Source organism: Chelonoidis abingdonii, chromosome 7, assembly GCF_003597395.2.
Source record: "Chelonoidis abingdonii isolate Lonesome George chromosome 7, CheloAbing_2.0, whole genome shotgun sequence".
Taxonomy (NCBI): Eukaryota; Metazoa; Chordata; order Testudines; family Testudinidae; genus Chelonoidis; species Chelonoidis abingdonii.
The window spans coordinates 67,167,966-67,194,950 of record NC_133775.1 but is presented as its reverse complement, the minus strand read 5'-3'; the positions used below and the strand labels follow the sequence as shown (position 1 = coordinate 67,194,950).

The following is a 26,985-nucleotide window of genomic DNA, read 5'->3' as shown; positions in this document are numbered from 1 at the left end:
ATCTGAAGTACTGCATCCAGTTTTAGCCCCCTCACTACAGAAAGGATGTGGACAAATTGGAGAGAGTCCAGCGGAGGGCAACGAAAATGATCAGGGGGCTGGAGCACATGACTTACGAGGTGAGGCTAAGGGAACTGGGCTTGTTTAGTCTGCAGAAGAGAAGAATGAGGGGGGATTTGATAGCTGCTTTCAACTACCTGAAAGGGGGTTCCAAAGAGGATGGAGCTTGGCTGTTCTCAGTGGTGTCAGATGATAAAACAAGGAGCAATGGTCTCAAGTTGCAGTGGGGACGGTCTAGGTTGGATATTAGGAAACACTATTTCACTAGGAGGGTGGTGAAGCACTGGAATGGGTTACCTAGGGAGGTGGTTGAATCTCCATCCTTAAAGGTTTTTAAGGCCCGGCTTGACAAAGCCCTGGCTGGGATGATTTAGTTGGTGTTGGTCCTGCTTTGAGCAGGGGGTTGGACTAGATGACCTCCCGAGGTCTCTTCCAACCCTAATCTTCTATGATTCTATACTACTAACAACTATTCATTTATTTTTATGAACGGGGACAAACTAATGAAGCATTGGTTCTGTGACCACTATTACCAATGGCAAAAGAAGAAGTTCATATGGTTAGGAGGAGAGGGTCTTTTACAATTGTTTAGAAATGTTCCAGTAAATGAAAAATTCATACATGCTCCCTACCACTTTATTGCTTTAAGTGTTTTCCTCCTAGTCTGTTAGTTGTGGCACACAATCTTTACTGAGGAGACCAGCAGAGTAAATTACATAAAAACAGACGTGTGTTCTGACTTCCTATGTTCTCCCTGCAATGTCAATTGGATACAGTATTTATTCTTTGTTTCCTGTCCCAAACTGTTGTGCAGTTCTGCTGTAGACCTGTTAAACAGGAATTGTGTTCCACCCCTGAGGCAGCTACATTTCAAGTGATTCCTCTGAATAATTAATGAAGTGATTATGGAATCTAAAGAATGGAAAATGTGAGAAAAGATATAGCAATCATCATTATTCAACCACAACCCCAGACAAGTTTCACATCAGATGGTAAGAAAAACCTTAAGTTTGCAGTTCAGACATAGGAATCATATTCTATACATTAGGTACAAACTTATAAACATCATTGCAAAAGGCATGTCACTTCTCCTCTTGGAAAGTGGCTGCAAAATAAAACCCCTGCACCTTTAATTTTCTGCAGTTTCAAGTATCTGATGGATTATACTGAAAATTTTATTTATTCTTATTTACTTAAATATCATTTTTCTGTCCATTCCTCTATTTTAAGTGAGAAATAGATAAAAGTTTTCCTAAATTGCACAGCATTTGAGTTTGACATATTTGCCCATTATTAGTTTCTTTTTCATAGTTATATCATTAGTAGGTCTAAAATTATAAAGGCATCAATAGCAGACTTACACTTAGAAATTACAAGACTGATTAAATCCAGAAGGGTCTGCAGTCACACAGCTTCATTAATCAGCTGAACAAAGGCAGTTAAAAGATCAGTGATGCAGATATGTACATCTACTGCAAATGCAACAAAAGGAGGCAGCAGGACACTCTATGAAAAGGGATCATTATGCAATCAACTCAGAAATCAGTGACAATGTTGATTCTCTCTGATCATCAAGTTTTATAGGAAATTAGGAGTAAATTTCATTACAACATGCAGGCTATTTATAGTTTTTTCTAACAATATTTTGATTATAAAATGATTTAGAAAGTAAAGTATTGATTGCTAATCATAAACATATTTTTACTTTTTTAAAAGGAACAATTGAAGCCACACGAAAAGGGGGGGGGGGGAGGGAGGGAGATGAACTGGGGTGCCTCTACCAAAATAACACAACACAGAACAACTGTAGAAAAGGAAATCTAAACTGACATATATTGTCTCTGTTGCTGTGATGTTTCCATTAATAGCACTGCTCTATAGTTGGATCTTCATGACAGTCTTCCAAATAGCTATGAAACTAAAGCAATGCTCTAATTTCCATTTGTATCAAAACTCTTCATTTCATTTGAAAAAGAAAAAAAAATCTGTACTTCCAGGTTCAAAGAATGGCTAATGGTGTCTAACAGCAAGATTTCTCATCTTCATCCTCAAAATTTCAACAATTCTTGTTACTTCATTTACTAACGTATTGAACTGAGAGACACATTAACGAGTCACCATATTTAGTTTGTATTAAACTTCAGCATTCCTAAACAATGGAACAGCTCTGGCACTAGAGAAAGAATCAGTAAAACTACGGACTGTGACCCCCCTCCCTCCCAAATCACCTAAACGGGGTAGGCAACCGATGGCACGCATGCCAGAGGCGGCGCACGAATTGATTTTCAGTGGCACTCACATGGCCCAGGTCCTGGCCACTGGTTCAGGGGGCTCTGCATTTTAATTTAATTTTAAATGGCGCTTCTTAAACATTTTAAAAACCTTACTTACTTTACATACAACAATAGTTTAGTTATATATTATAGACTTATAGAAAAAGACCTTCTAAAAATGTTAAAAATCAGTTACTGACACGTGAAACCTTAAATTAGAGTGAATAAATAAGACTCAGCACAGCACTTCTGAAAGGTTGTGGACCCCTGACCTAAAACAGACAAATCTCATATCAGTACCATACGAATACATGGACCAATATGTAATTGTATGAGTACAGAACAGATTTCATTTCATTCAAACCTGTTACAAACAATATGAAAAAAGCTATTTTGAAGGCAGAGAGCATGCCCAGATCTAGTTTTACTGGGTCTTTCCAATGACACGATGGCAGTATTCTGAAGTGTAGTACCCAGATTTTTGGCTTCATCATTACTAGGAAGAAGATGGATCTGTAAGGTACATATTTTAATACTTTTGTCAGTACTCATGTCATTAAACAGGTTATTTTTCCTCCTTTAGAGATAGAGGCACCCCTTCACAGTAACATATTGCATCTCAGTCCTAAAATTTTAATTCACCTAAAAACCACCCATCCATTGTAGTATTTCAGCTGTTTTGGAAGGAAGTCAGATTTTTATTACTAGTACACGTTTTTGTTATTTCTTGTTTGACCGAGGACGTAAGTAGATGGCTAGCTAATCTGTAATTTCCATATCTATACTTATGCTACTTTAGAGAAATTCAAAAGGAGACACCAAATACTGGGGAAAAGGCATGTTAAAATATTGTTAAACTGTTTCTCTAACAAGCGCACAGAATTTGTACTCTATTGATCTGATAGTTAATATAGGCACAAGTGAAAATAAGTTCTCACTAGATGACATTGAAATGTGCGTACATTTCAAAGTGTTTAGTATCTGATGTTATCTGTCTTTAAATATTCTGTTACTGTTTTATAATAGTGACAACCAGCATAGATATTGACAGATTTTATGTTGTAATATAAGGAAAACCTATGTATAAGCTTCTCCCAATTACACAAACACTTCAGCCACAGTTTAACTACTTTTCTTGTCGTTTTTATTTAAAAAAAAAGAAAAAGAGCATCTCTCTGGAATATGCAGAGTAACATGATACTAGAAGAAACTACACATGTAACTAAGCTCCATTGCTGCGCTGAGTATCTTATTTTCTTTTTAAATTAACTTCTCTCTACGTAAGTAGATATGCCACACATTCTCAGACTCGTAGGTCAGAAGGGACCAATATGATCATCTAGTCTGACCTCCTGCACAAAGCAGGCCACAGAACCCTACCCATCCACTTTTATAACAACCCCTAACACATGACTGAGTTATTGAAGTCCTCAAAATTGTGGTTTGAAGACCTCAAGCTGCAGAGAATCCACCAGCAACGACCATCCTACGCTCCAGAGGAATCGAAAAAACCTCCAGGCCCCTCCCAATCCGCCCTGAGGAAATTCCTTCCCGACCCCATATATGATCAGCCTAAACCCGAGCATGTGGAAAGACTCCACCAGCCAGCACCCAGGAAAGAATTCTCCTCAGTAACTCAGATCCCATTCCATCCAACATCCCCTCACAGGACCATTGAGCAGACTTATCTGCGATAATCAAGATCGCGTTGCCCAAATAAACTATCCCATCATATCATCCCCTCCATATACTATATCAAGCTTAGTCTTAAAGCCAGATAATCTTTTGCCCCCACTACTTCCCTCGGAAGGCTTTTCCAGAACTCACTCCCCTAATGGCTAGAACTTCTCTATTCAAGTCTAAACTTCCTAATATCCAGTTTGTACCCATTTGTCCTTGTGCCTACATTAGTACTAAGCTTAAATAATTCCTCTCCCTCCCTAACGTTAATCCCCCTGATATATTTATATAGAGCAAGCATATCCCCCCGCAGCCTTCTGCCTATTGAAACTCTGTTATAAACAGATGAGCATACGGTACATAATGATATATGTGTAGTTAGAAGGCTGAAGGGAAAAACTATGGCATAGCATACTGAAGAATAGTTTGTGAGCATGTAATTAAAGATTGTTATAAGGCACACACTCAAGGGAGGCCAAGTGAAGGTTGCATGGACAAAAAAAACACCAAAAAACTTTGAAATGTCAGAAAGTACCAATGCTTAAATCATGAAACTAAAAATTCTCATCTATTTTTAAACAGAATTATTATAGTGTTCAAATCACTAAGCAGTAACTAGCTCTCTTCAGACCTCCATCCAGCTGGGAAATTAACAACCTCCTAACAGAGACCATAAATTCAAGACATTGCATAATGGTGGGATGTCCCCAGAACACTATTTTTTAGAAGTTGTACTAAACATGCTCAAAGGCAAATTTGATGATATTCACAATTTTAACTAATTTTTTAAATTTGTCAAAGGAACAATTTCTGATAGAAAACTAACAGGCCATTTTTTAATGTTCTCAGATTTCAGTGATTGGCAAACAAAGTATGACCAGTTGTTGTTGTTTAAATGTAAGGAGTATATTTCCCTTTCCCAAGCAACTTAATAGTTGGTAAAAAGAACAGGAGTACTTGTGGACCTTAGAGACTAACAAATTTATTTGAGTATAAAAGTTTTCGTGGGTTACAGCCCACTTCATCGGATGCATGTAGTGGAAAACACAGTAGGAAGAAGATTTTCTCTCTCTCTCACACACACACAATGAAACAATGAGTGTTACCATACACACTATAAGGACAGTGATCAGTTAATGACAGTTTATAGCTGATAACAGCTCACCTTAATAGTTGGTATAATTTTCCTCAAATGTTTTCAATGTAATAATAAATGTTGTGCTCACATACACACACACACTACACACACACCTGTGACAACCAAATGACATCCAGTCAATTGACTTTTCAACAGGCCTTTGTTTCTTAAATGAAAAAAGGTCAGAACTCAACCAAACAAATGATACAACTAATTGCTGGAAACTAATTAGTTGCTTAGGATGGGGATCATAAATTTAAATTCACCTAGCTCCAAGATGCTATTTTAAAGATGCATGTATCACCACTTCATCCAAATGTAGAAATTATAATCAATAATATTTTAAAATAAACAAGCTTACTTGCATGTTTGTCAGCCAATACAATAAGCGTACTCGATATATCCCTTCTTCTGTAGAAACACACCACCTTTGCTTCCACATTTCCATTGGCCGTCTGTAACAGTGAGTAGAAAAATTATTCTTCGGCATAAACAAAAAACTGGATCTCAAACTACTGAACTAGAAATCCATTAAAGTATTTATAAATTTTAGCTATAAGTACTCCAATCAAATACATGAACCTTGCTATGAATAGAATGCATTTCTATAGAAAATGAAACACTAAGCAAATGTTCTGCAGTTCTACAATATGGAAAAACAGAAGCTACCATACCAGAACAGACCATTGTTCTAAATCTCATTTCTTGTTCTCAATCATGGTCTATACTAGATGATACAGAGGAAGAACAACAACAAGATCTCAAAAGGCTTCTGAGAAATTAGACTGGGCTGTACACAGAGGATGCCAGCAGGAAACTCCTTCCTGACCTCACACCCGTTTATCTTGATTGCCTGAGGCAGGCGATTTTAATTAACCTTATCTGTAGATTAAGCAAGGATTTAGCCAAATGGACTGGATGACCTCATACAGTAATGAAGAAAGAAAACCTACACAGGATCAGATTTTGATCCTGTCTCAAACGCAGTAGAACCTTATTCCACAAGTGTTCCATTTACTCTAAAACTGATCCAAGTGGTGTCAGGTAATATTCAACAGGAGTAAGGAGATCAGAATCTGGTCTTTTCTTTGTAATTCTGCTTCTCCTGCAGAATTGTCATGCCTAGGTCTCAGGGCAGCAGTTTCAGTAGGAGAGCAAACCAGCCGCACACTGGGGATTGCACACAGCCCAAGAGAATAATTTACCACTCTCACAACTTTCCAGTCAATTCCTAATCTAGTGGGAAACAAAAGCTTCCCCCTCCCACCCCACAAAAAAGAAAAAGGTTAGCCAATCTCAGTCATTGTCAGAAGTTAATGTCTCAAAAAAGTACAAAAAAAAAAAGTTGCAAAGATAAATAACTCCAAAAGGTTCCACTTCTCTGTCCCTTCAGAGTCTGAAGGGATAGAAAGAATCCGCCAAGTTGATATCACATGCGCAAGGTTCTCCCAACTGAAGAATAAGTAGCTCAAGGGAAGTTCCAAAAAGAGCAACAATAAAAATGCAACAAGCAGCAACATTTTTGTCAATGACAACCATATGAAAGCAGCAAAGAGTCCTGTGGCACCTTATAGACTAACAGACATTTTGGAGCGTGAGCTTTCCTGGGTGAATACCCACTTCGTCAGATGCATGCAAAACGTCTGTTAGTTTATAAGGTGCCACAGGACTCTTTGCTGCTTTTACGGATCAAGGCTAACACAGCTACCCCTCTGATACTTAACTATATGTAAAAGGGTGAGTTTTTATATGTGTCTCTCTTTTGTTGTTCTTAAAATAAGGTAATATACCTAACAATTTTTGAAGCTGACTGCATATTTCTGTTTGTAACAAACAGATAAAAGTATGCGAGCAAGCTTATTTGCATGAACTCTGAGCAGATCTCAATTCTTTTGTAGACTTCTCCCCAAAATGCCTGAATGAAGAAAACAAAAAACTTAAGCTACAGTATCCCAGAGCAGTGCATTGATGAGTTCTGCAAGATCTAGATTTAAATCTCAAGGATGCTTAGACTGGCAGTTTGGAGAACACAGATGTAAAAGCCCACCCAGAAAACCAAAGGTGAATGAGGAGTGCCATTCCATGCACAAGAAAATATAAGGCCAATATATAAGGTAGCTACTAAAACCTTAATGGTGGAAGGACAACAATCAAGATCTTTAATTTTATCAAATGATCTAGAATTAGAAACATCAGGCAACACTTATTTGCACACGTACAATTATCCCAACCAGAGGCATAGAGCTCTCTGGTGCAAGGCTTGAAGACTTTGACCAAGTTTATCTTAGATATTTAACAATTTTGGATTATTCTGAAAACGTGAGGACCCATAATCCAAGCCACTTGATGGCAGATTTCTAGATCTGGGTTGAGAATTTGACCTTCTTTGTAAAATAGGGAGAAAGGAGGAAAGTTTCTCAGGAAACTGTCAATAGATCCAAATACCACACTTGGTCTGGAGCCATTAAGATCTCAAGAATCCTGACTCACCTCTTTTTCTGAGGAAAATAAGTGTTCATAGTAGCGGAGAAAATGCCTCTCGTCTTGATAGGGATTATGACTTGCTATATGCATCTCCCAGAAATTTAGTTCCCTGACCATTCCAGAGGAAAGATTCAGACATCGATATTGCCACAACACAAACAAGTCTACCTTTGGGTATGTCTACATTGGCAGTTACAGCACCGCTCAGAAAGTGCTGAAGGGAAACTGCTGCTGCGTTCACACTGTCAGCTGCCTGTATATTAGTGTGTTCACAACTGAGGCACTTGCAGCGGTATTCAGAGCAGTGCACTCTGGGCAGCTATCCCACAGAGTATCTCTTCCTCTTTTGCCGCTAAGAGTTGTGGGAAGGCAGATGGGGTCGCGGGGCATCCTGGGTCCTGTCCTAATGGCCTGTGATGCATTGCTTCGCAACCCAGCAATCCCCTGCGCCTCCATCCACATTTGGCGCCATCTTTCAAGGGTTTGTGTACTGTGTGCTCTGCCTCTTTGGTGTGCAGGAATGGATCCCCCACTGTTGACCAATATGCTGCTTGCTCTCACTAATACATCAGGAGTGGCAGTGGAGTTATTCCTTAAACTACAAAGGCAAGAGCAATTTGACATAGTACGCGTGGCAAGATCAATCTAAGACATGAGATTTCTTGTGGCAATCACAGAGGTCCTGACCACAGTGGGACGCCGCTTTTGGGCTCAGGAAACAACCACTGAATGGTGGGATCACATTGTCATGTACGTCTGGGATGACGAGCAGTTGGTGCAGAATTTTCGCACAAGGAAAGCCACATTTCTGGGACTGTGTGATGAGCTCACGCCAGTCCTGCGGCACAAGGACATGAAAATGAGAGCTGCCCTGCTGTTGGAGAAGGGCAAAGGGATTACACTGTGGAAGCTGACTACTCCAGCCTGCTACCAATAGGTCACTAACCAGTTCGGAGCGGGAAATTCGACCATTGGACTTGTGTTGACAGAAGTGTGCAGGGCCGTTAAACACACCCTGCTCCAAAAAACCATGACTCTGGGCAACATGCGTGACATTGTGGATGGTTTTGCACAAATGGGTTTCCCTAACCGCGGAGGGGTGATAGATGGCACGCATAATCCGATTCCAGCACCAGACCACCTAGCCAGCGAGTACATTAATCACAAGGGGTATTTCTCAATGGTTCTCCAGGCGCTTGTGGGTCACTGTGGGCGTTACACAGACATTAAAGCAGGCTGGTCCGGAAAGGTGCACGATGCACGCGTTTTTCGGCACACTGGCCTGTTCAGGAAGCTACAAGCAGGGACTTTCTTCCCAGACCAGAAAAATCACCATAGTGGAAATCAAAATTTCCACTGTGATCTTGGGAGACCCCGCCTATCCCTTAATGCTGTGGTTCATGAAGCCATACATGGGGCACCTTGACAGCAGCAAAGAGTGGTTCAACAACAGGCTGAGCAAGTGCAGAATGACTATTGAGTGTGCTTTTGGCCGCTTAAAGACCCGCTGGCGCTGTCTATTTGGGAAGCTGGACCTGGCAAATGACAATATTCCTATGCTTATAGCTGCATGCTCCATAATACTTATGAAGCAAAAGGTGAAAGTTTCACTCACAGCTGGACTGGTGAGGCTCAGCGCCTGGAGGCTGAATTGCAACAGCCAGAGACCAGGGCTATTAGAGGGGCACAGGACCATAAGGATCAGGGATGCCTTGAGGCAACAATTTGAAGTTGAAAGACACTAATATTTGTTGCTATGTTTGGGAGTGCAGTGCTTGTAATGTAGAAGGGGATTGTGATTGGTGCAGACAATGCACTATGAAGGCTTAAGAAAATTGCCTTCTGCTTTGCAGGGCTCTGTTTGCTTTCAATTAATGGAATAAAGATTGTTTTCAAACCAAAACAATTATTTTATTTAATAAACAACAACTGGAGGACAGGGAGAAAAAAAAAAAAAATCAGCCCTAAGGAGGATAGGGGAAGGGAGAGTCCGAGGAGGTGGGGTTCCAGGACAGTTAAAAATTTGTTTATGTCCAGGTATCATATCCAACCTTCTCCTTTGGAGTACAGTGCAGTGGGTACTGTACTTCAGCAGGGCTAAACTGCAGAGGGATGGGTGTTGAGTGCAGTGGGTACTCGGAGTCCGCAGTGCTGGACTGTGGCAGGAGAGGAGTACAGATTGGAGGTAGGAGGTTGATAAGAATGTGTTGGCGGTGTCTGGGGGACACATTGGAAAGAGTTTTGCGACAGCAACTGCAGGGGAGGACTGGCGTGGAGCTCCTGGGTTTGCAGTGCTAGTAGCACCTGGAGTGTGTCCGCTTGGTGCTCCATATTTTTTAAGAGACACTCCATGGCTTCATTCTGGCATGCCACATTCTCCATTCGGTCCCTTTTCTCGCTGTCCCACCACTCCTTCAATTCTTATTTTTTGGCTGCAGAGTGCATCATGACATATCACACAGAGAGTCCTCTTTCGTTCTTCATGGCCACTTTCTAATTCTGTGCAGCCGTTCAGCCAGCGGTAACAATGAGGGAGGCTGGGCTCCCAAAGTCATATCTGTGAAGCCAAAATGCAACATTTTACAGAAGCAGTATTATTTGCACCACAGATCACTGATTCAGTTCTTTAAAATACAGCCAGTACTCACAAACCTGTCACTAACTGGCTGACCCCAGGCAAGTGTACAAGAGCCACCAGCCCTCCAAAACGATGAGTAGCCACAGGGGCAGGGAAAAAATCAGTGTTCCAGGACCATACTGTACACTGGGCACATGGCTCTTGGAGAAAACCAGTACTGTGGGGCGGGGGCCTTATAATCATTACTGTCCCCATGTTTTCCACAAGCTGTGTTCATTATGAATGATAACTTGCTGCTGAGGGTGAGCAGGGAATCAAAGGAGAGTCTTCTTCAAGTCTGTGGCTTCCACCCTGGTCCTAATGCAGCTTGCCTTTGTGCAGCAAATGGTCACCTCCACTCCTGCTTCTTCCCTGCCTCCCGTGATAGCAGAGTGGTGTGGGAAAGTTACCCTTAATGGGGCAAGAAACAAAGCAGCTCGGCCAAAGAACCTGGGGCAGTGGATTGCCAATATCTCCATGAGAGTTTCGTGGAGATCTGAGGCAGATTCCCATGAAGTGAGGGAGTCAATCAACATCCTGTTCCGCCACTCAGACCAGGCATGTGGTGGTACGCACATCATACAGGCACAAGCCTGCTTTCTACAACCCTCCTGCTCCCAACAACTTGCTTCAGAGGTTCCCAAAATCAAAGCCACTTACCAGAGGCCTCCTCTCCTGTTTGTGCTTCACCAAGCTCCGGCAGCTGTGACTAGCTAGCTTCTTCTGAGGTAGAGAAAAAGCTCCTGGCTGCATGCCTCTCTGACCTCAGAGCCTCTCTCTGCCTCTGAGTCCCCCTCCCCGTCCACATCTTCATCCAAGATTTCTCTCTCCTGGCTCAGTCCACTCAACTGGCACATGAGCCACCAAAGTATCCACAGTGGCCTTCGCAGTGGAGGCAGGGGTTGCAGAGTATTGTGTCTAGCTCTTTGTAGAGCTGGCAGCTCGTGGGCGCAGCACCGAAGTGGTGATCTGCTTCCTGCACCTCGTGGTAGTCATTACAAAGCTCCTTCACTTTGATCCTGAACTGCAGTGTGTCCCAATCATGGCCCCTTTCTGTCATGCATCGTGAAATCTGTCATTAGGTATAATTCCCACAGCTGGAGCACAGCTGGTAATGGACAGCCTCCTCTTCCCCAAATGCTGATGAGGTCCAGCTGCTTGGCTTTGCTCCAGGTCTGGTGCGTGGAGCAGGCATAGTCACCTGGACAGATGCGCTGAGACCACTGCATGTATCACTGAGCAAAGAGGAAGAGACTTTCAAAATTCCCAAGGAATTTAAGGGGTGGGGCTCACATTTGGTCACCTGACGGCAGGGCAGTTGAGTTCAAACTGATGACCACAGAGGAAGAACAAGGATTGTGGGACACTTCCCAGAGGCCAATCGCACTGCTGTAATCAACAAGGGTGTCTACACTTCCACTGTGGCGCTGTAGCCCTGGTGCAGAAAGTTCTACACCTCTCATTGAGGTGGTTTTTTACAGCGCTGCAAGTGCACAGTTTCTGTGCACTAAGTAGGATGGCAGAATGTATAGCTTGGGAGTTACCACACAGAAAGCTGCTTTACCACGCAGAAACTTGCCAGTGTAGACAAGGCTTTTGATAACCTCCTCAGTATGTGCTAAATGAGGTTATCACTTATCTCCCATGGAAGGGACACAAACTTCCTCCACAGGAGACCTGATACCAAAAGGGAGTGATTACAAGGATGATCTGGACTTCACATCCACTACTCCAGATTGCAAATCTACAGGTAACTTTTGAAGGATACAACAAAGCAGCTTTAAAAAGGACAAATTTCCCCACAACCACTGAATTTCCTTAGCCAGTCTCTGATGGCAACTGGATGATTTGGGTCCAACCCCAAGAAGATGACACCAAGTTCCCTCTGCACAGATTCCAAGGAACTGAATAGAATTGTACTTGGAGTTAATCTAAAATGATACTGTGTGGTAGGGACAGCAGTTGAGGGTTTCAGAACAGGCACTGTGTGTTGAAATTCATCCTCAGTACCAAAGGATTCAGATACCTTTCCCCAGCCCCCTTATAACCTTTCATCTGTTACACTGGAATGGCAATGCCTATCATGCTGCTTTTTCATCTCCAAGCAAGAAGGACTGTTCGGAGGACTAAGAACACAAACAATACACCAGGGACCATGAGAAGAGAAAGATTTCAGCTGGTTGACTTGAGGATCTGATCTACTTCTTCCTGATAAGAGAGGCTCCCAGGATGTTTAAACCACAAGGCTCTTCATCCTTTCCCCAAGGTCATATTTCATCTTTGGATCAAACAATGACAGCACCAAGAGTTTAAGAACTGCAGACTAAACCTTGCCTGACAGGCCAAAGTGGGAGGATAAGGTCACCATCAGGATGACTTTCAGTTGGTGTTCTCTGGCCTTTGTAGACAGTACATGACAAGCAGCTCTTGAATGAGTGACTGCCCCCAGATACTCCAGGCAATTATCAGGTGGTATATTTTGTAGCTGCTAGCAACTTAAAAAAGATACTGCAAATTATTTCAAATGGATAAAGAGGGAGGTAAAATAGATGAAGTTATTTTCTATTCAAATATCAAAAACAGCCAACAGTTTCAGACACTTGGGAAAACATATTAGCACTGCATTACCTTATTGAGTTCTTCTATTCTTCGTACCAAGTAAGGGTTACTTGAAGAATTTTCAAAGTAGACATAATCTGAAAAAATACAGAAGAAAACCGAAAGTTAAGAAGTATGTTTCACTCTAAGTATAAACACTTGAAATGGCATTGCTTAAAAAACCTCAAATACACAAAATGACACTGCACTACTTTCATTTTAGCAGCAAGCACAGTTCCAGTGACCCATCTAAACCCAGTAACTAAAGAGATGCATAATCATAATCCAGTCTAACGTCACTTAACATTTAATAAGAAACCAGTACTAATGACATTTGAAGGCTGTAAAATCTCACCCTCAAAATGGGATAAGTTACAAAAGAAGTTCTCTTGCCATCTGTGCATTCAGAAAGCAATGTTTAAGATATTTCCCTGCAAAAGACCATGTCCCCACATACAAGTCCCTTTACTTGCCTCTTCTCTTCTTCCATATCAAGTTCTAGCTTCTTGTCCTTGCCTTAATTCTGTCCCCCAGCCTGTCTCATCCTCTCTCCTATTTGCTTCACCTATGAATAATGCCTCATTTCTCTCGTCCTCTTTCTCTGATTCTTCTTTACCTTATTTCTATGCCTGAAACTGCCCCTGTCCAGACACCCTCTCCTTACTAATCTCTCACCAAAATTTGTTTCTTCTGTAAATCCCATAAATATAAGCCATATCAGTAAAAGTGCTGTCACCATGCATATGACTTAATATTAATCCCTCATGGGAGGGTGGCATGGGAACTCATAATTCTGAGATCAAGTAATAATATCCAGCTCTTATAAAGCACTTTTCATCAGTAGATTCAAAGCACTGAATAAAAAGAGGTTAGTATGTCCATTTTACAGATAGGGAAATGGAGGCACAGAATGAGACAGTGACCTGACCAAGGTCAGACAGTAGGCCAGTGGCAGAGCTGGGAACAGAGCACAGGTCTCCTTTGTCCCAGTCCAGTGATCTGTCCCCTAAGCAAAACTTCCGGGCACTGTACATTTAGAGAGTTCAAGACAGGAACTGTCTTAAGACCTTGTAATTCAAGACAAAATATATGAAAGGTAGGAGAATGGTATACAGTCAAATATACTTAACTGTTATATGCTCCTAATTTAAGTTTAGCAATTACATAAATATACTTTAACTGCCGGTAAGACAGTGAGCTCTCTCACCAGCCCACACACCAAAGAACACTTGCCAGCTACAGGATTCTAGTCCCCCTTTTTTCAGGGTGTTGACTTTATTTCTTCAAAAGAAAACCACTTGGCACATGTTCATATCAGTTATGCTCTTTTCCCTGATTTGAGTCTCCGGCAGGGACCAATCTACTTCCTACAGTAGGACACTCCACATGCTGTCTGCCTGGGACCCAAGGTGAGCCCTTCTGCTCCCTTTTCCTTCAGGGTCAGCTTCCAACAGGATTATACTACTCAGGCCCTCTTCCTGAGAGTCTCCTATAAACTGGGTTCTTTCCCTCCACCTAGACTATCTCCCTGCATTTTTCCTTAGCAACTGAGCTCTTGCTCATTTTTAGGAGGACTAGGTAATCTTCCACCTATCACCTGATCCCTAACCTCTGTGGGAAGCAGTGATTAGTCAGAGATGGGATTGGGCCAAACTCCCCTTAAAGGGCCGGCCATTCTGTGATACTGGCCCTCTGTCCAGCTATTAAGCCTTAATGGATTTCTTGTCCAGGTCCAACTAAAGTAGCTCTTGATATCAATCTACTAAATCTATGATGCGAGCAGATCCAAAAGGAAGTTGTGTTTCATCTATATTTAGATTTTAAGCTCAACAACCCCTCTGGGAAGGAACCATGTCTTACTCAGCCCTGAGCACGCTGGCAGGACCTGCCATGATTATATGTTTGTTGAGGCAATAGCACTTACATAGTTAGAGCTGAGAATTGTTTTCAGTTATAAGCCTGACTTCGGCCTCCATATTAAATTCTCATAAAAATGGTCTGTAATACCAGAGTTTCTTCTCTTTTCCCTCTTGTTCAAGGGGAAAAGAAGAGTACAGAGGTTCTCTGCCTCTGGAGTGAGACATCAACGATACGATGAAATTCCCTGCTGCAACAATAATCTCGTCTGAATTCAGTGGGCGCAAGGGTAGAAGAGAATAGGAGAGCATGCTCAGGCTTCACTGAACTGAACTCTGGTCCCACAACATTCCCTCGAACTGCCCACAGTAATGACACTCAACCACTGATTATACAGGTCTGCAAGTTGTCTGAGTGAAAGGAGCAGTGATCAGAGCCATGATTCACTTGTCAACCAACGGGTGCTGGAGAACGGTGGGGAGTGCTGAGCTAATAAATCAGAGTTGACTAGACCCCCTCTCAGCAGCTAGACAAGAGTGGGGTATTCTGTAGTCCATGAACCAGTGCATCCCCACTGAAGTCAGCAAGCATGCATCAGAGTACTAAGGAAAAAAAACGGTCTAGTCTTTCAAATAAAGTTACAGAGATCAAAATGTGGGCAGGACACGTTGACAATGCAGAGCAGTATCTTCATCCGACTTTGCATTTATGTGATGACAAGAGTTACAATGCTGCATGGGAAGGCTCAACTATCACTAAATGCACACACTTTATGTTGCATAAATGATTAAAAATCATGGACTGTAAGGACACCATATCATGAAATCAAAAAGCGTATCTTCAGCTCCTTAGGTTGGCTACCATTATCTTGGCATGAAGGACAGAGGACTGAACCCTCTTCCTCACTCTGCAACAGCCACTTCCTCTTTAAATCTTGCATCTATTCAGAGTTTAAGAGTTAGCAATGGACAAACCTCAAAAGTCTGTAATTTGTATTTGGTTTGGAAAAGGACGCTATGTTTGAATCTTATCTGTATTATTTGAACCCCAAAGTGTCATTTTTTAAAACACAAGAAAGCACATTACATGAAGTAGGAGCGAAGGGTTAAAATGACTATGACTAATTCTAGAACAGGCAATCTGAAGGATTTTAGCACTTAAACATTAAGAATTAATGGAACAATAACTAAATTAGAGGAAACCACCCCCACAGCAGAACTGGTGTATTTTCTTATGAGGGGGCACGCACTGAGTAGTGGCGGGGGATGTGCATGAGTGTGTGTGTATCTGCCACACAGCTCTCCTAGGCTCAGACTTGAAGTCAGAAGGGATCATCATGATCATCTAGTGCAGAAAGTCAGACATTGCAGGCCACAGAACCTCATCCACTCCTGAAATAATCCCCTAATCTCTGGCTGAGTTACTAAAATAGTCAAATCATGGTTTAAAGACTTCAAGTTACAGAGAATTAATAATTTATTCCAGTTTAAACCTACAAGTGACCTATTCCCCATGCGGCAGAGGAAGGCAAAAAAACCCCAAGGAATTTGCCAATCCGCCCTGGAGGGAAATTCCATCCTGACCCTAAATATGGTGATCAGTTAGATCCTGAGCATGTGGGCAAGACCCACCAGGTAGATACCTAGGAAAGAATTCTTTGCAGTAACTCAGGAGTCCTCCTCATTTAGTGTCCCATTTCCAGCAGTTAGGGATTTTTGCTACTGGCAGTCACCAGTTGCCTACAATGGCATGTGAGCAATCTCCTACTACCATCCCCTCCATAAACTTACCAAGCTCGGTCTTGAAGCCAGTTAGGTTTTCTACCCCCACTGGTTCCCTTTAAAAGGCTGTTCCAGACCTTCACTCCTTTGATGGCTAGAAACCTTCACCTAATTTTGAGCCTAAACTTGTTGATGGCCAGTTTATAGCCATTTGTTCTTGCGTCCACATTAGCGCTTAACTTAAATAACTCCTGCTCCCTCCCTGGTATTTATCCCTCTGATGGTATTTATAGAGAACAAATCAATATCTTCCCTCAGCCCTTCTTTTGGTTAGGAGGCCTAACAAAGTCATGCTCACAGTCTCCTTGTCATAAGGTAGCGGACAAAGTTCCCTCTTCTGGTGGGTGCGCACTTATGGCAGATTTGTTCACCTCAAGTGACTCCCCCCTGTGTGGACCCACAAGTCTGGGTCAGCTCCTCCTGTATCTGATCAGGAGTTGGGGGTTGGTGGGGGAACCCGGGCCCGCCTTCTACTCACGGATCCAGCCCGGGCCCTGTGGATCGCAGCTGTCTATAGTGCCTCCTGTAACAGCTGGCATGACAGCTACAACTCCCTGGGCTACTCCTCCTGGCCTCCTCCAACACCTTCTTTTATCCTCACCAACAGGACCTTCTCCTGGTGTCTGATAACGCTTGTCCCTCAATCCTCCAGCAGTACACACCACTCTCACTCTCAGCTCCTGCCTTCTTGCTCCCAGCTCCTCACACACGCTCCTTCTCCTCTGGCTCCTCCCTGCCTGATAGGAGTGAGCTCCTTTTTAAACCAAAGTGCCCTGGCTTACCTGTTATGGCTGCAGGTGTATCTGAATTAAAGTTAGCTTCTCTAAACTGCCTCTAGAAAGATGTTAATTGGCTCCAGGTACTGCCTTCTAGAAAGATCTTAATTGGCTCCAGGTGCCTTGATTAACCTGGAGCAACTGCCATTTGGTTACCAGAGTACTAGGGATTTGTTTAGCCTGGGGCTAACATACCTGTTTCTCAGTACTTGACTGTAGCCATCTGGCCTTGCCCCATCACAGTAGGTTTTCCATTCCTCAGATTATCCTAGCAGCCCTTTGCTGCACCTGCTCCAGTTTTGAATTCATCTTTCTGAAACATGGGAGACCAGAACTGCACACAGTATTCCAGACGAGGTCTCACCAGGGCCTTGTATAATGGTATTAACACTTCCCTGGCTCTAATGTAAATATCTCGCCTGATGCGTCCTAGGACTGCATTAGCCTTTTTTATATTGATGGCTCAGTTATCCTGTGATCAACAAATAGACTTAGGTCTTTCTTCTCCTCTGTCACTCCCAACTAAGTCCCCAGCTTATAGCAAAAAATCTTGTTGTTAGTCCCTAATGCATGACCTTGCACATTGTACTATTAAATTTCATCCCATTTCTATTACTCCAGTTTACAAGATCACCTAGATCTTCTTATATGATATTCTATATTGGTTATATCTCACAACTTTGTGTCATCCGTAAACTTTATTAGCGCACACTCCCACTTTTTGTGCCAAGGTCAGTAATAAAAATGTTAAATATATGACTGGCCCCAAGACCAATCCCTGAGGAACTCCACTAGTAACCTCCCTCCAGGCTGACAGTTCGCCTTTCAGTACAACGCGCTGCAGTCACCCCTTTAATCAATTCCTTATCCACCTCTTAATTCTCATATCAATCCCCATATTCTCCAATTTAACTAATAATTTTCGTTGTGAAACTGTATTAAATGCCTTACTGAAATCCAGGCAGATAAGATCCACTGCATTTCCTTTGTCCAAAAAAATAAATAAATCGGTGATCTTCTCAAAGAAGGAGACTGGATTGGTCTGTCGTGATCTACCTTCTGTAAAACCATGGTGTATTACTTAATTAATTCACCTCTTTCAAAAATTTGTTCAAAGACCTTGCAGTCAAAGAGGCCTGTAGTTTCCTGGATCACTTTTTTCCCCTTTGTTAAAATAGGAACTATATTAGCAATTCTCCAGTCATAGGGTATGATCCCCAAGTTTACAGATTCATTAAAAATCCTCTGTGTAGCAGTAGCTCCCAGCACATCTACAGGTTGGCAGAAGGAATCTGCTGCTATGCAAATCATCCCACTTTGTCTCACAAAGGAGACTTGTTAGGACTATGTTGACTACTTCAGAGAGGGCTTCAAGACATGGGGAAGGGATGAATGATTCCTTTCTCCCTGTGCCCCCCACACAACTAGCTGCCATTAACCCCAGTTACTTGACTGGCTCAGCAACAGGCTGAGGATTTGGGTCTAAGTACAAATAAATTACATTCATGAATTCTAAGACTGAAAATCTGAGAACACAAAAGTAAATAAATGTCAGAGTTTTCATATGAACACACAACCTTAACTCCACCCCTGTATAAGTAGGTATTACAAACCTTCAATTACATTCTGCATACTATAGCTCAAACAACAGAATGTAAATTAAAATGACAAGCGTAATTGAAAAACTGTAATAATGTGCATCTAATACAAGATCTTACTACAAAATCTGGCATGGGTAAATAGAACAGTTTTATCATTAGAAATTATAGACTTGCCAAAAGCTAGCGTAGAGCAGCCACTAACAGTTTATGGTTGCAAATATACCAGATACAGGATTTCTAGTTTGTTTCTTTTTTAAACTAATACAAAATGTATCTGAAATGGACAGTACAGCACGATTTAAAAGTTCATGATAAGTATCTGTAACCAAATCTTGGCATCACCCACAATAAGACTACAGATAGATAGTGTGCCCTTTTTAGTGGCTATGAAAAGCTAGATGGTGGGTAGCCACCAAGCATCAACAGTAACAAACTCTCTGCAGATTAAATACTCACTAAGGGGTATGTTTAAACCATTGCACCAAAACATTAGCGATACCATAAAGCTTTTGTTCGCTAATAGGTCTTCGATTTCGACTTTAATTTATATACACATCAAACGCTTACCATACATGTTTCAAATCAATCTCACGCACATTAAGCGGCCCACCACAAGTTAAATAGGTGAAGATAATTGTGATCCAGTCCACTTTACTGAAGCTTGTTAGAAATATTTATATTATTTTAGCCTTTTTTATTATTATAGAGTATTACAAATCAAGTAAAAAAAAAAGTCCAAAGAACAGAGATTGGAACAGCATGCACATTCTCTCAATAGCTCTTAAGATCTATAAATTTCCAACTAGAGTAGAAATATTCTTACAAAGACACGCTTCAGTGATCTCATCATTAAGAAATTAAAATTCAGTGAGTTCTCTCTTAAAATGGTGCTTTACAGGGTGGGGGACTCTTGTAAAGATGAGTTACTCTTGCTGGTGCATCGGCAATTATATATACATAATGTGGTTAAGTTCCCACAGCCTCTCTCAGGAATTGAGAGAGATTAGGAAACAAAGATCCTTTTCCACATTATACATCAATTATATGCATCTTCCAGAACACTGGAAGGAAAAGATGGGGGGGGGGGGGGATGGAGGGTGCAACAAAGAAAAAGAAAAGTTTCAAAACTAATTAAACTGGTCACATCAATAAATTAATTTATCTCCACTACTTTAATGCAATAGGATACTTAAACTACTGCATGTTTCCTCCCCAAAATTTGCACAAAGGGGTGCAGTATTTCCTTATACCACCTCCCAACTGCCACCTGTTTTCAGAAAATTGTATCTGTAGTGATAGAAGAATAGGGTTGGAAGAGACCGCAGGTGGTCATAGTCCAATCCTCCTGATGCAAAGCAGGACCAACCCCACTAAATCATCCCAGCCAGGGCTCTGTCAAGCCAGGACTTAAAAACCTCTACAGAGGAGATTCCACCACCTCTCCAGGTAACCCATCCAGTGCTTCACCATCCTCTAGTGAAACAGCATTGCCTAATATCCAACCTAGACCTCCCCACTCAACTGAGACTATTGCTTCCTTTTCTGTCATCTGCCACCACTAAGAACAGCCTTGTGCCATCCTCTTTGGAACCCCCAACTTCAGGTAGTTGAAGGCTGCTATCAAATCCCCACTCACTCTTCTGTTATGCAGACTAAACAAACCCAGTTCCCTCAGTCTCTGTTTGTAAGTCATGTGCCCCAGCCCCCTAATCATTTTTGTTGCCCTCCGCTGGACTCTCTCCAATCTGTCCACGTCCCTCCTGTAGTGGTGGGGGGGAAAGAGACCAAAACTGGACACAATACTCCAGGTGTGGTCTCACCAATGCCCAATAGAGGGGAATAATCACTTCCCTTGATCTGCTGGCAATGCTCCTACTAATACAGCCCAATATGCCATTGGCCTTCTTGGCAACAAGAGCACACTGTCAACTCATATTCAGCTTCTCGTCCACTGTAATCCCCAGGTCCTTTTCTGCAAAACTGCTGCTTAGTCAGTTGGTCCCCACTCTGTAGCGGTGCATGAGATTCTTCCTTCCTAAGTGCAGGACTCTGCACTTGTCCTTGTTGAACCTCATCAGATTTCTTTTGGCCCAATCCTCCAGCATATCTACCTCTCCATTCATCTTAGCGTCATCTGCAAACTTTGAGGGTGCAATTAATCCCATCATCCACATCATTAATAAAGATGAACAAAGCCGGCCCCAGGATAACCCCTGGGGCACTCGACTTGATACCGGCAGCGAACTAGACATCGAGCTGTTGATCACTATCTGTTGAGCCCAACAATCTAGTCAGCTTTCAATCCACTTTATAGTCCATTCATCCAATCCATACTTTAACTTGCTGGCAAGAATAGTGTGGGAGACCACATCAAAAGCTTTGCTAAAAATCAAGATATATCACATAACTTGCTCTTTGGATATGGGGAAAGCAGCGTATCACAGAAGGCAATCAGATTGGTCAGGCCTGACTTGACCTTGGTGAATCCATGTTGATGGTTCCTGATCACTTTCCTCTCCTCCAAATGCTTCAAAAATTCCTTGCGGACCTGTTCCATGATTTTGCCGGGGACTGAAGTGAGGCTGTAGTTCCATGGGTTCTCTTCCTTCCCTTTTTTAAATATGGGCACTGTATTTGCCTTTTTCCAATTGTCTGGGACCTCACCCAATCGCCACGAATTTTCAAAGATAATGGCTCTGCAAATCACATCAGCCAACTCCCTCAGCATCCTTAGATGCTCACAAATAGACAATGGAATATTGGGAGCCTAAAGGTTCTGACACAGTTGAGAAAATATCAGTTGGTCTGACAAACGAGAATGGCGGGGATAAAGCACTAGTACAGAGCTTCTCTCTCTGCCCCTTCTAGTCAGACCTGCTGTACAACACAGACCAGAGAACTGACCCGCAATAATTCCTAGAGCATATCTTCTAGAAAAGCAGCCAATCATGATTTTAAAATGATCAGAGATGGAGAATCCACCACGAACCTTGGTACATTTTTCTAGTGGATAACTCTCTTACTCTTAAATAGGTACACCTTCTTTCAAGTCTGAAATTTTGTCTAGCTTCAACTTCCAGCCATGGGAGCATGTTATATCTGTCTCTGCTGGATTGAAGAGTCCATTATTAAATATTTGTTCCCCATGTAGCTACTTATAGACCAGGGTAGGCAACCTATGGCACGCATGCCAAAGGCAGTACACGAGCTGATTTTCAGTGGCACTCACTCTGCCCGGGTCCTGGCAGCTCTGCATTTTAATTTAATTTTAAATGAAGCTTCTTAAGCGTTTTAAAAACCTTATTTACTTTACATACAACAATAGTTTAGTTATACATTACAGACTTATAGAAAGAGACCTTGTAAAAATGGTTTTAAAAGAAGTAGTACTAGCACAAGAAACCTTAAGTTAGAGTGAATAAATGAAGACTTGGCACACCACTTCTGAAAGGCTAGCAACCCCTGTTATAGATTGTCATCAAGTCACACCTTAACCTTCTCTTTGATAAAGCTAAATAGATTGAGCTTCTAACCTTTAATCATGCTCTTAGCTCTCTCTGAACACTCTCCAACGTTCCACCATTCATCTTGAATTGTGAATGCCAGAACTGGGAATAGCATTCCAATAGCAGTTGCACAAAGTACCAAATAGAGAGGTAACCTCTCTACTGCTACTCAAGTTTCCCCCGTTTATGCATCCAAGGATCACATTAGCCCTTTTGGCCACAGCATTGCACTAGGAGCTTATATTCAGCTGATTATCCGCTACAACTCCCAAATCATTTTCGGTGACAGAAAAAAGCAGTGTGATTTATCAAGTAATACAAGAGGAAAATCGGGCACTTCAGATAGGAGAGACCAAGTGTTCTGGCATACTGGCTTTACCACTTACTGCCCTAAATATACAACCAATCTACCCACTCTGTGCTCCATGAGAGTAACAAATGTAGAGCAGAATGACAGGGGGTCTCTCCTGAAATGTGGGCTACCATCAACACATAAGAACGGCCATACTGGGTCAGATCAAAGGTCCATCTAGCCCAGCATGCTGTCTTCTGACAGGGGCCAATGCCAGGGGCCCTAGAGGGAATGAACGGAACAGAGAATCATCAAGTGAGGACATGAGAAGTCTGAAGGGAAAAGCTCAAACTTGCAGATGGAAGCAGGACCAAAGAACTCTGAGGGGAAGACTGCTGGGTGAGGAAAGTGGACAGTGGAAGCAAGTGACTTAGAGAACCAGGCAGAGGAAAAGATGGGCTAGTGAAGGAGAAATAGAGCTCAGGAACAGGTTTGCGGAGTCCAAAAATAAAGGGGCACAGCAGATGGTCACTGAAGGTGAAAGGGCAAGGAAGAAGAGAAGAGCAACTAGTCCTATAGGAAAAGGGGAAGAGTCAATGGAGACACCACCAAATATGAGCCCCAGCAGGATACGGGATGGGTTGCGGAGGATTGCAAGGGCAAATAGGAACTGAGGGGATTTGCAGCCAAAGAGAACAGGGGATAGACTGGAGAATAGCACCATCACCAGGAAAAGGAGGTCTTCGTGACTGGGGACTCCTTACTGAGTAGAATACACAGGCCTGTAACCAGAGCTGATCCAGAGAACAGAAGGGTGTGCTGTCTTCTGGGTGCTAAGATACGGGATGCGGACCTGAAGCTGAAGAGGACCCTAACGAGAGCAGAAAAGAATCCACTGATTGTCCTTCATGTGAGAACAAATGATATGGCTAGATTCTCCCTGGAACGTATTAACAGAAACTATGCCAGGTCGGGGAACACACTTAAGGAAACTGAGGCTTAGGTGATCTTCAGTGGGATTCTGCTTGTTCCTAGAGAAGGGAAACAAAGCTGTCACAAGATTATGACAAATCAACAGATGGCTCAGGCAGTGATACTATAAGAAGGGCTTTGAGATGTATGGCCCCTGGGAGGCATTCATGGACAGAGGACTGTTCTCTCGGGATGGACTTCACCTAAGTAGGGAGGGAAATAGACTTCTAGGATGGAGGCTGGCACAACTGATTAAGAGAGCTTTAAACTAGGAATGGGAGCGAGATGGTTGGGAGATGTCCAGGTAATCGCCACGCCGGATTTTAACATCGAGAGGGAAGAAAATGAAGTAAGAAACGATACAGCCACGGGTAGGAGAATGGACATGAGGAGGAAGGGTAGTGTAGATACCAGTCTAATGAGTGATACTGGCAGTAGAATGTCTGGGCCTAATTGGGTAAAGAATGTGAGTGAAGCTAAAGAGCAAAAAATCAAGATGTTTGTACACGAATGCAAAGAGCATAGGTAACAAAATAAGGGAACTACAGTTAATGATGCAGGAAGTGAAACTGGATATTATAGGGATAACAGAAACATGGTGGAATAGTAGTCATGACTAGAGTACAGGTATTGAAGGGTATGTGCTGTTTTGGAGAGACAGAAATAAAGGCAAAGGTGGTGGAGTAGCATCCTATACCAGTGAGGAGGTAGGCGGTAAAGAAATAAGAAGGGATGGAACGGATAAGAGTCTGTCTGGGCAAAAATCCCATGGGGAAGAAAGCTACTAGAACCTCCCCTGGGATAGTGCTTGGGGTGTGCTATAGACCACCAGGATCTGATCTGGATACAGATAGAGACCTCTTTAATGTTTTTAATAAAGTAAATACTAATGGGTATTGTGTGATCATGAAAGACTAACTTCCCAGATATAGACTGGCGGACAAATGCTTTTCCTGGATGTAATAGCTGATGGATTCCTTTACCAAGTAGTTGCTGAACCAACAAGAGGTGATGCCATTTTAGATTTGGTTTTGGTGAGTAGTGAGGACCTCATAGAAGAAATGGCTGTAGGGGGACAACCTTGGCTCGAGTGATCATGAGCTAATTCAGTTTAAATTAAATGGAAGGATAAACAAAAAATTAGATCTGTGACTAGGGTTTTTTATTTCAAAAGGGCTAACTTGAAAAAAAAAATAGGAAATTAGTTAGGGAAGTGGATTGGACTGAATAATTTGTGGATCTAAAGGCAGAGGGGGCCTGGAATTACTTCAAGTCAAAGTTGCAGAAACTATCAGAAGCCTGCATCTCAAGAAAGGGGAAAATTCATTGGCAGGAATTGTAGACCAAGCTGGATGAGCAAGTATCTCAGAGAGGTGATAAGAAAAAGCAGAAAGCCTACAAGGAATGGAAAATGGGAGTGATCAGCAAGGAAAGCTACCTTATTGAGGTCAGAACACGTAGGGATAAAGTTAGAAAAGCCATGTAGAGTTGGACATTGCAAAAGTAATTAAAACCAATAGTAAAAGGTTCTATAGCCATATATATAAGAAGGAGGAAGAAGTGGGTCCGCTAAACACTGAGGATGGAGTGGAGGTTAAGGATAATCTAGGCATGGCCCAATAGCTAAACAAATACTTTGCCTCAGTCTTTAATAAGGAGCTTAGGGAAAATGATAGGATGACAAATGGGAATGAGGATATGGAGGCAGATATTACCACATCCAAGGTAGAAGCCAAACTCAAACACCTTAATGGGACTAAAAAGGCGGGGCCCAGATAATCTTCATCCAAGAATATTAAAGGAACTGGCACATGAAATTGCAAGCCCATTAGCAAGAATTTGTAAACCCAGGGGTTATACCATATGACTGGAGAATTGCTAACATAGTTCCTATTTTTAAGAAAGGAAAGAAAAAGTGATCCAGATAACTACAGGCCTGTTGCATACTACAGATGTCAAACTAACGTCTTGGAAAAAAGGTTGAAGGAGAAGATAGTTAAGGACACTGAGGTCAATGGTAATTGGGACAAAATACAACATGGTTTTACAAAAGGTAGATCATGCCAAAACAACCTGATCTCCTTCTTTGAGAAGGTAACAGATTTTTTTAGACAAAGGAAATGCAGCAGTGGATCTAATTTACCTCAATTTCAGTAAGGCATTTGATACGGTTCCACATGGGGAATTATTAGTTAAATTGGAAAAGATGGGGATCAATATGAAAATTGAAAGGTGGGATAAGGAACTGGTTAAAGGGGAGACTACAATGGTCGTACTGAAAGGTGAACTGTCAGGCTGGAGGGAGGTTACTAGTGGAGTTCCTCAGGGATCAGTTTTGGGACCAATCTTATTTATCTTTTTATTACTGACCTTGGCACAAAAAAGTGGGAATGTGCTAATAAAGTTTTGCGGATGACACAAAGCTGGGAGGTATTGCCAATACAGAGAAGGACCGGGATATCATACAGGAAGATCTGGATGACCTTGTAAACTGGAGTAATAGTAATAGGATGAAATTTAATAGTGAAAAGTGCAAGGTCATGCATTTAGGGATTAATAACAAGAACTATTGTTATAAGCTGGGGATGCATCAGTTGGAAGTAACAGAGGAGGAGAAGGACCTCGGGTATTGGTTGATCACAGATGACTATGAGCCGCCAATGTGATATGGCTGTGAAAAAAGCTAATGCGGTCTTTGGATGCATCAGGTGAGGTATTTCCACAAAGATAAGGAGGAGTTAGTACCGTTGTACAAGGCACTGGTGAGACCTCATCTGGAATACTGTGTGCAGTTCTGGTCTCCCATCTTTAAGAAGGATGAATTCAAACTGGAACAGGTACAGAGAAGGGCTACTAGGATGATCCGAGGAATGGAAAACCTGTCTTATGAAAGGAGACTCAGAGTACAGCTCGTTTAGCCTATCCAAAAGAAGGCTGAGGAGAGATATGATTGCTCTCTATAAATATATTAGAGGGATAAATACCATGGAAGGAGAGGTATTGCTCAGTACCAATGTGGACAGAAGAACAAATGGATATAAATAGGTCATCAGGAAGTTTAGACTTGAAATTAGACAAAGGTCTCTAACCATCAGAGGAGTGAAGTTCTGGAACAGCCTTCCAAGGGGAGCAGTGGAGGCAAAAGACATATCAAGCTTAGTCTTGAAGCCAGATAAGTTTATGGAGGGGATGATATGATGGGATAGCCTAATTTTGGCAAATAATTGATCTTTGACTATTAGCGGTAAATATGCCCAATGGCTTGTGATGGGATATTAGATGGGGTAAGCTCTGTGTTACTACAGAGAATTCTTTCCTGGGCTTCTGACTGGTGAGTCTTGCCCACATGC

The 26,985-nt window shown here is 42.1% G+C and overlaps 1 protein-coding gene across 3 annotated transcripts in view; it reads right to left on the bottom strand.

The window, feature by feature from the left end:
* MTA1 (metastasis associated 1) overlaps window positions 1-26,985 on the bottom strand; it is a 191,350-nt gene that overhangs the window by 131,569 nt on the left and 32,796 nt on the right. For all 3 annotated transcript variants that reach the window (XM_032783482.2, XM_032783480.2, XM_032783481.2), the window contains exons 2-3: window positions 12,881-12,948; window positions 5,513-5,606 (exon numbers count right to left, since the gene is read on the bottom strand). In XM_032783482.2, coding sequence (XP_032639373.1) covers window positions 5,513-5,606; window positions 12,881-12,948 — 162 coding nt within the window. The remainder of the gene's footprint in view (window positions 1-5,512; window positions 5,607-12,880; window positions 12,949-26,985) is intronic.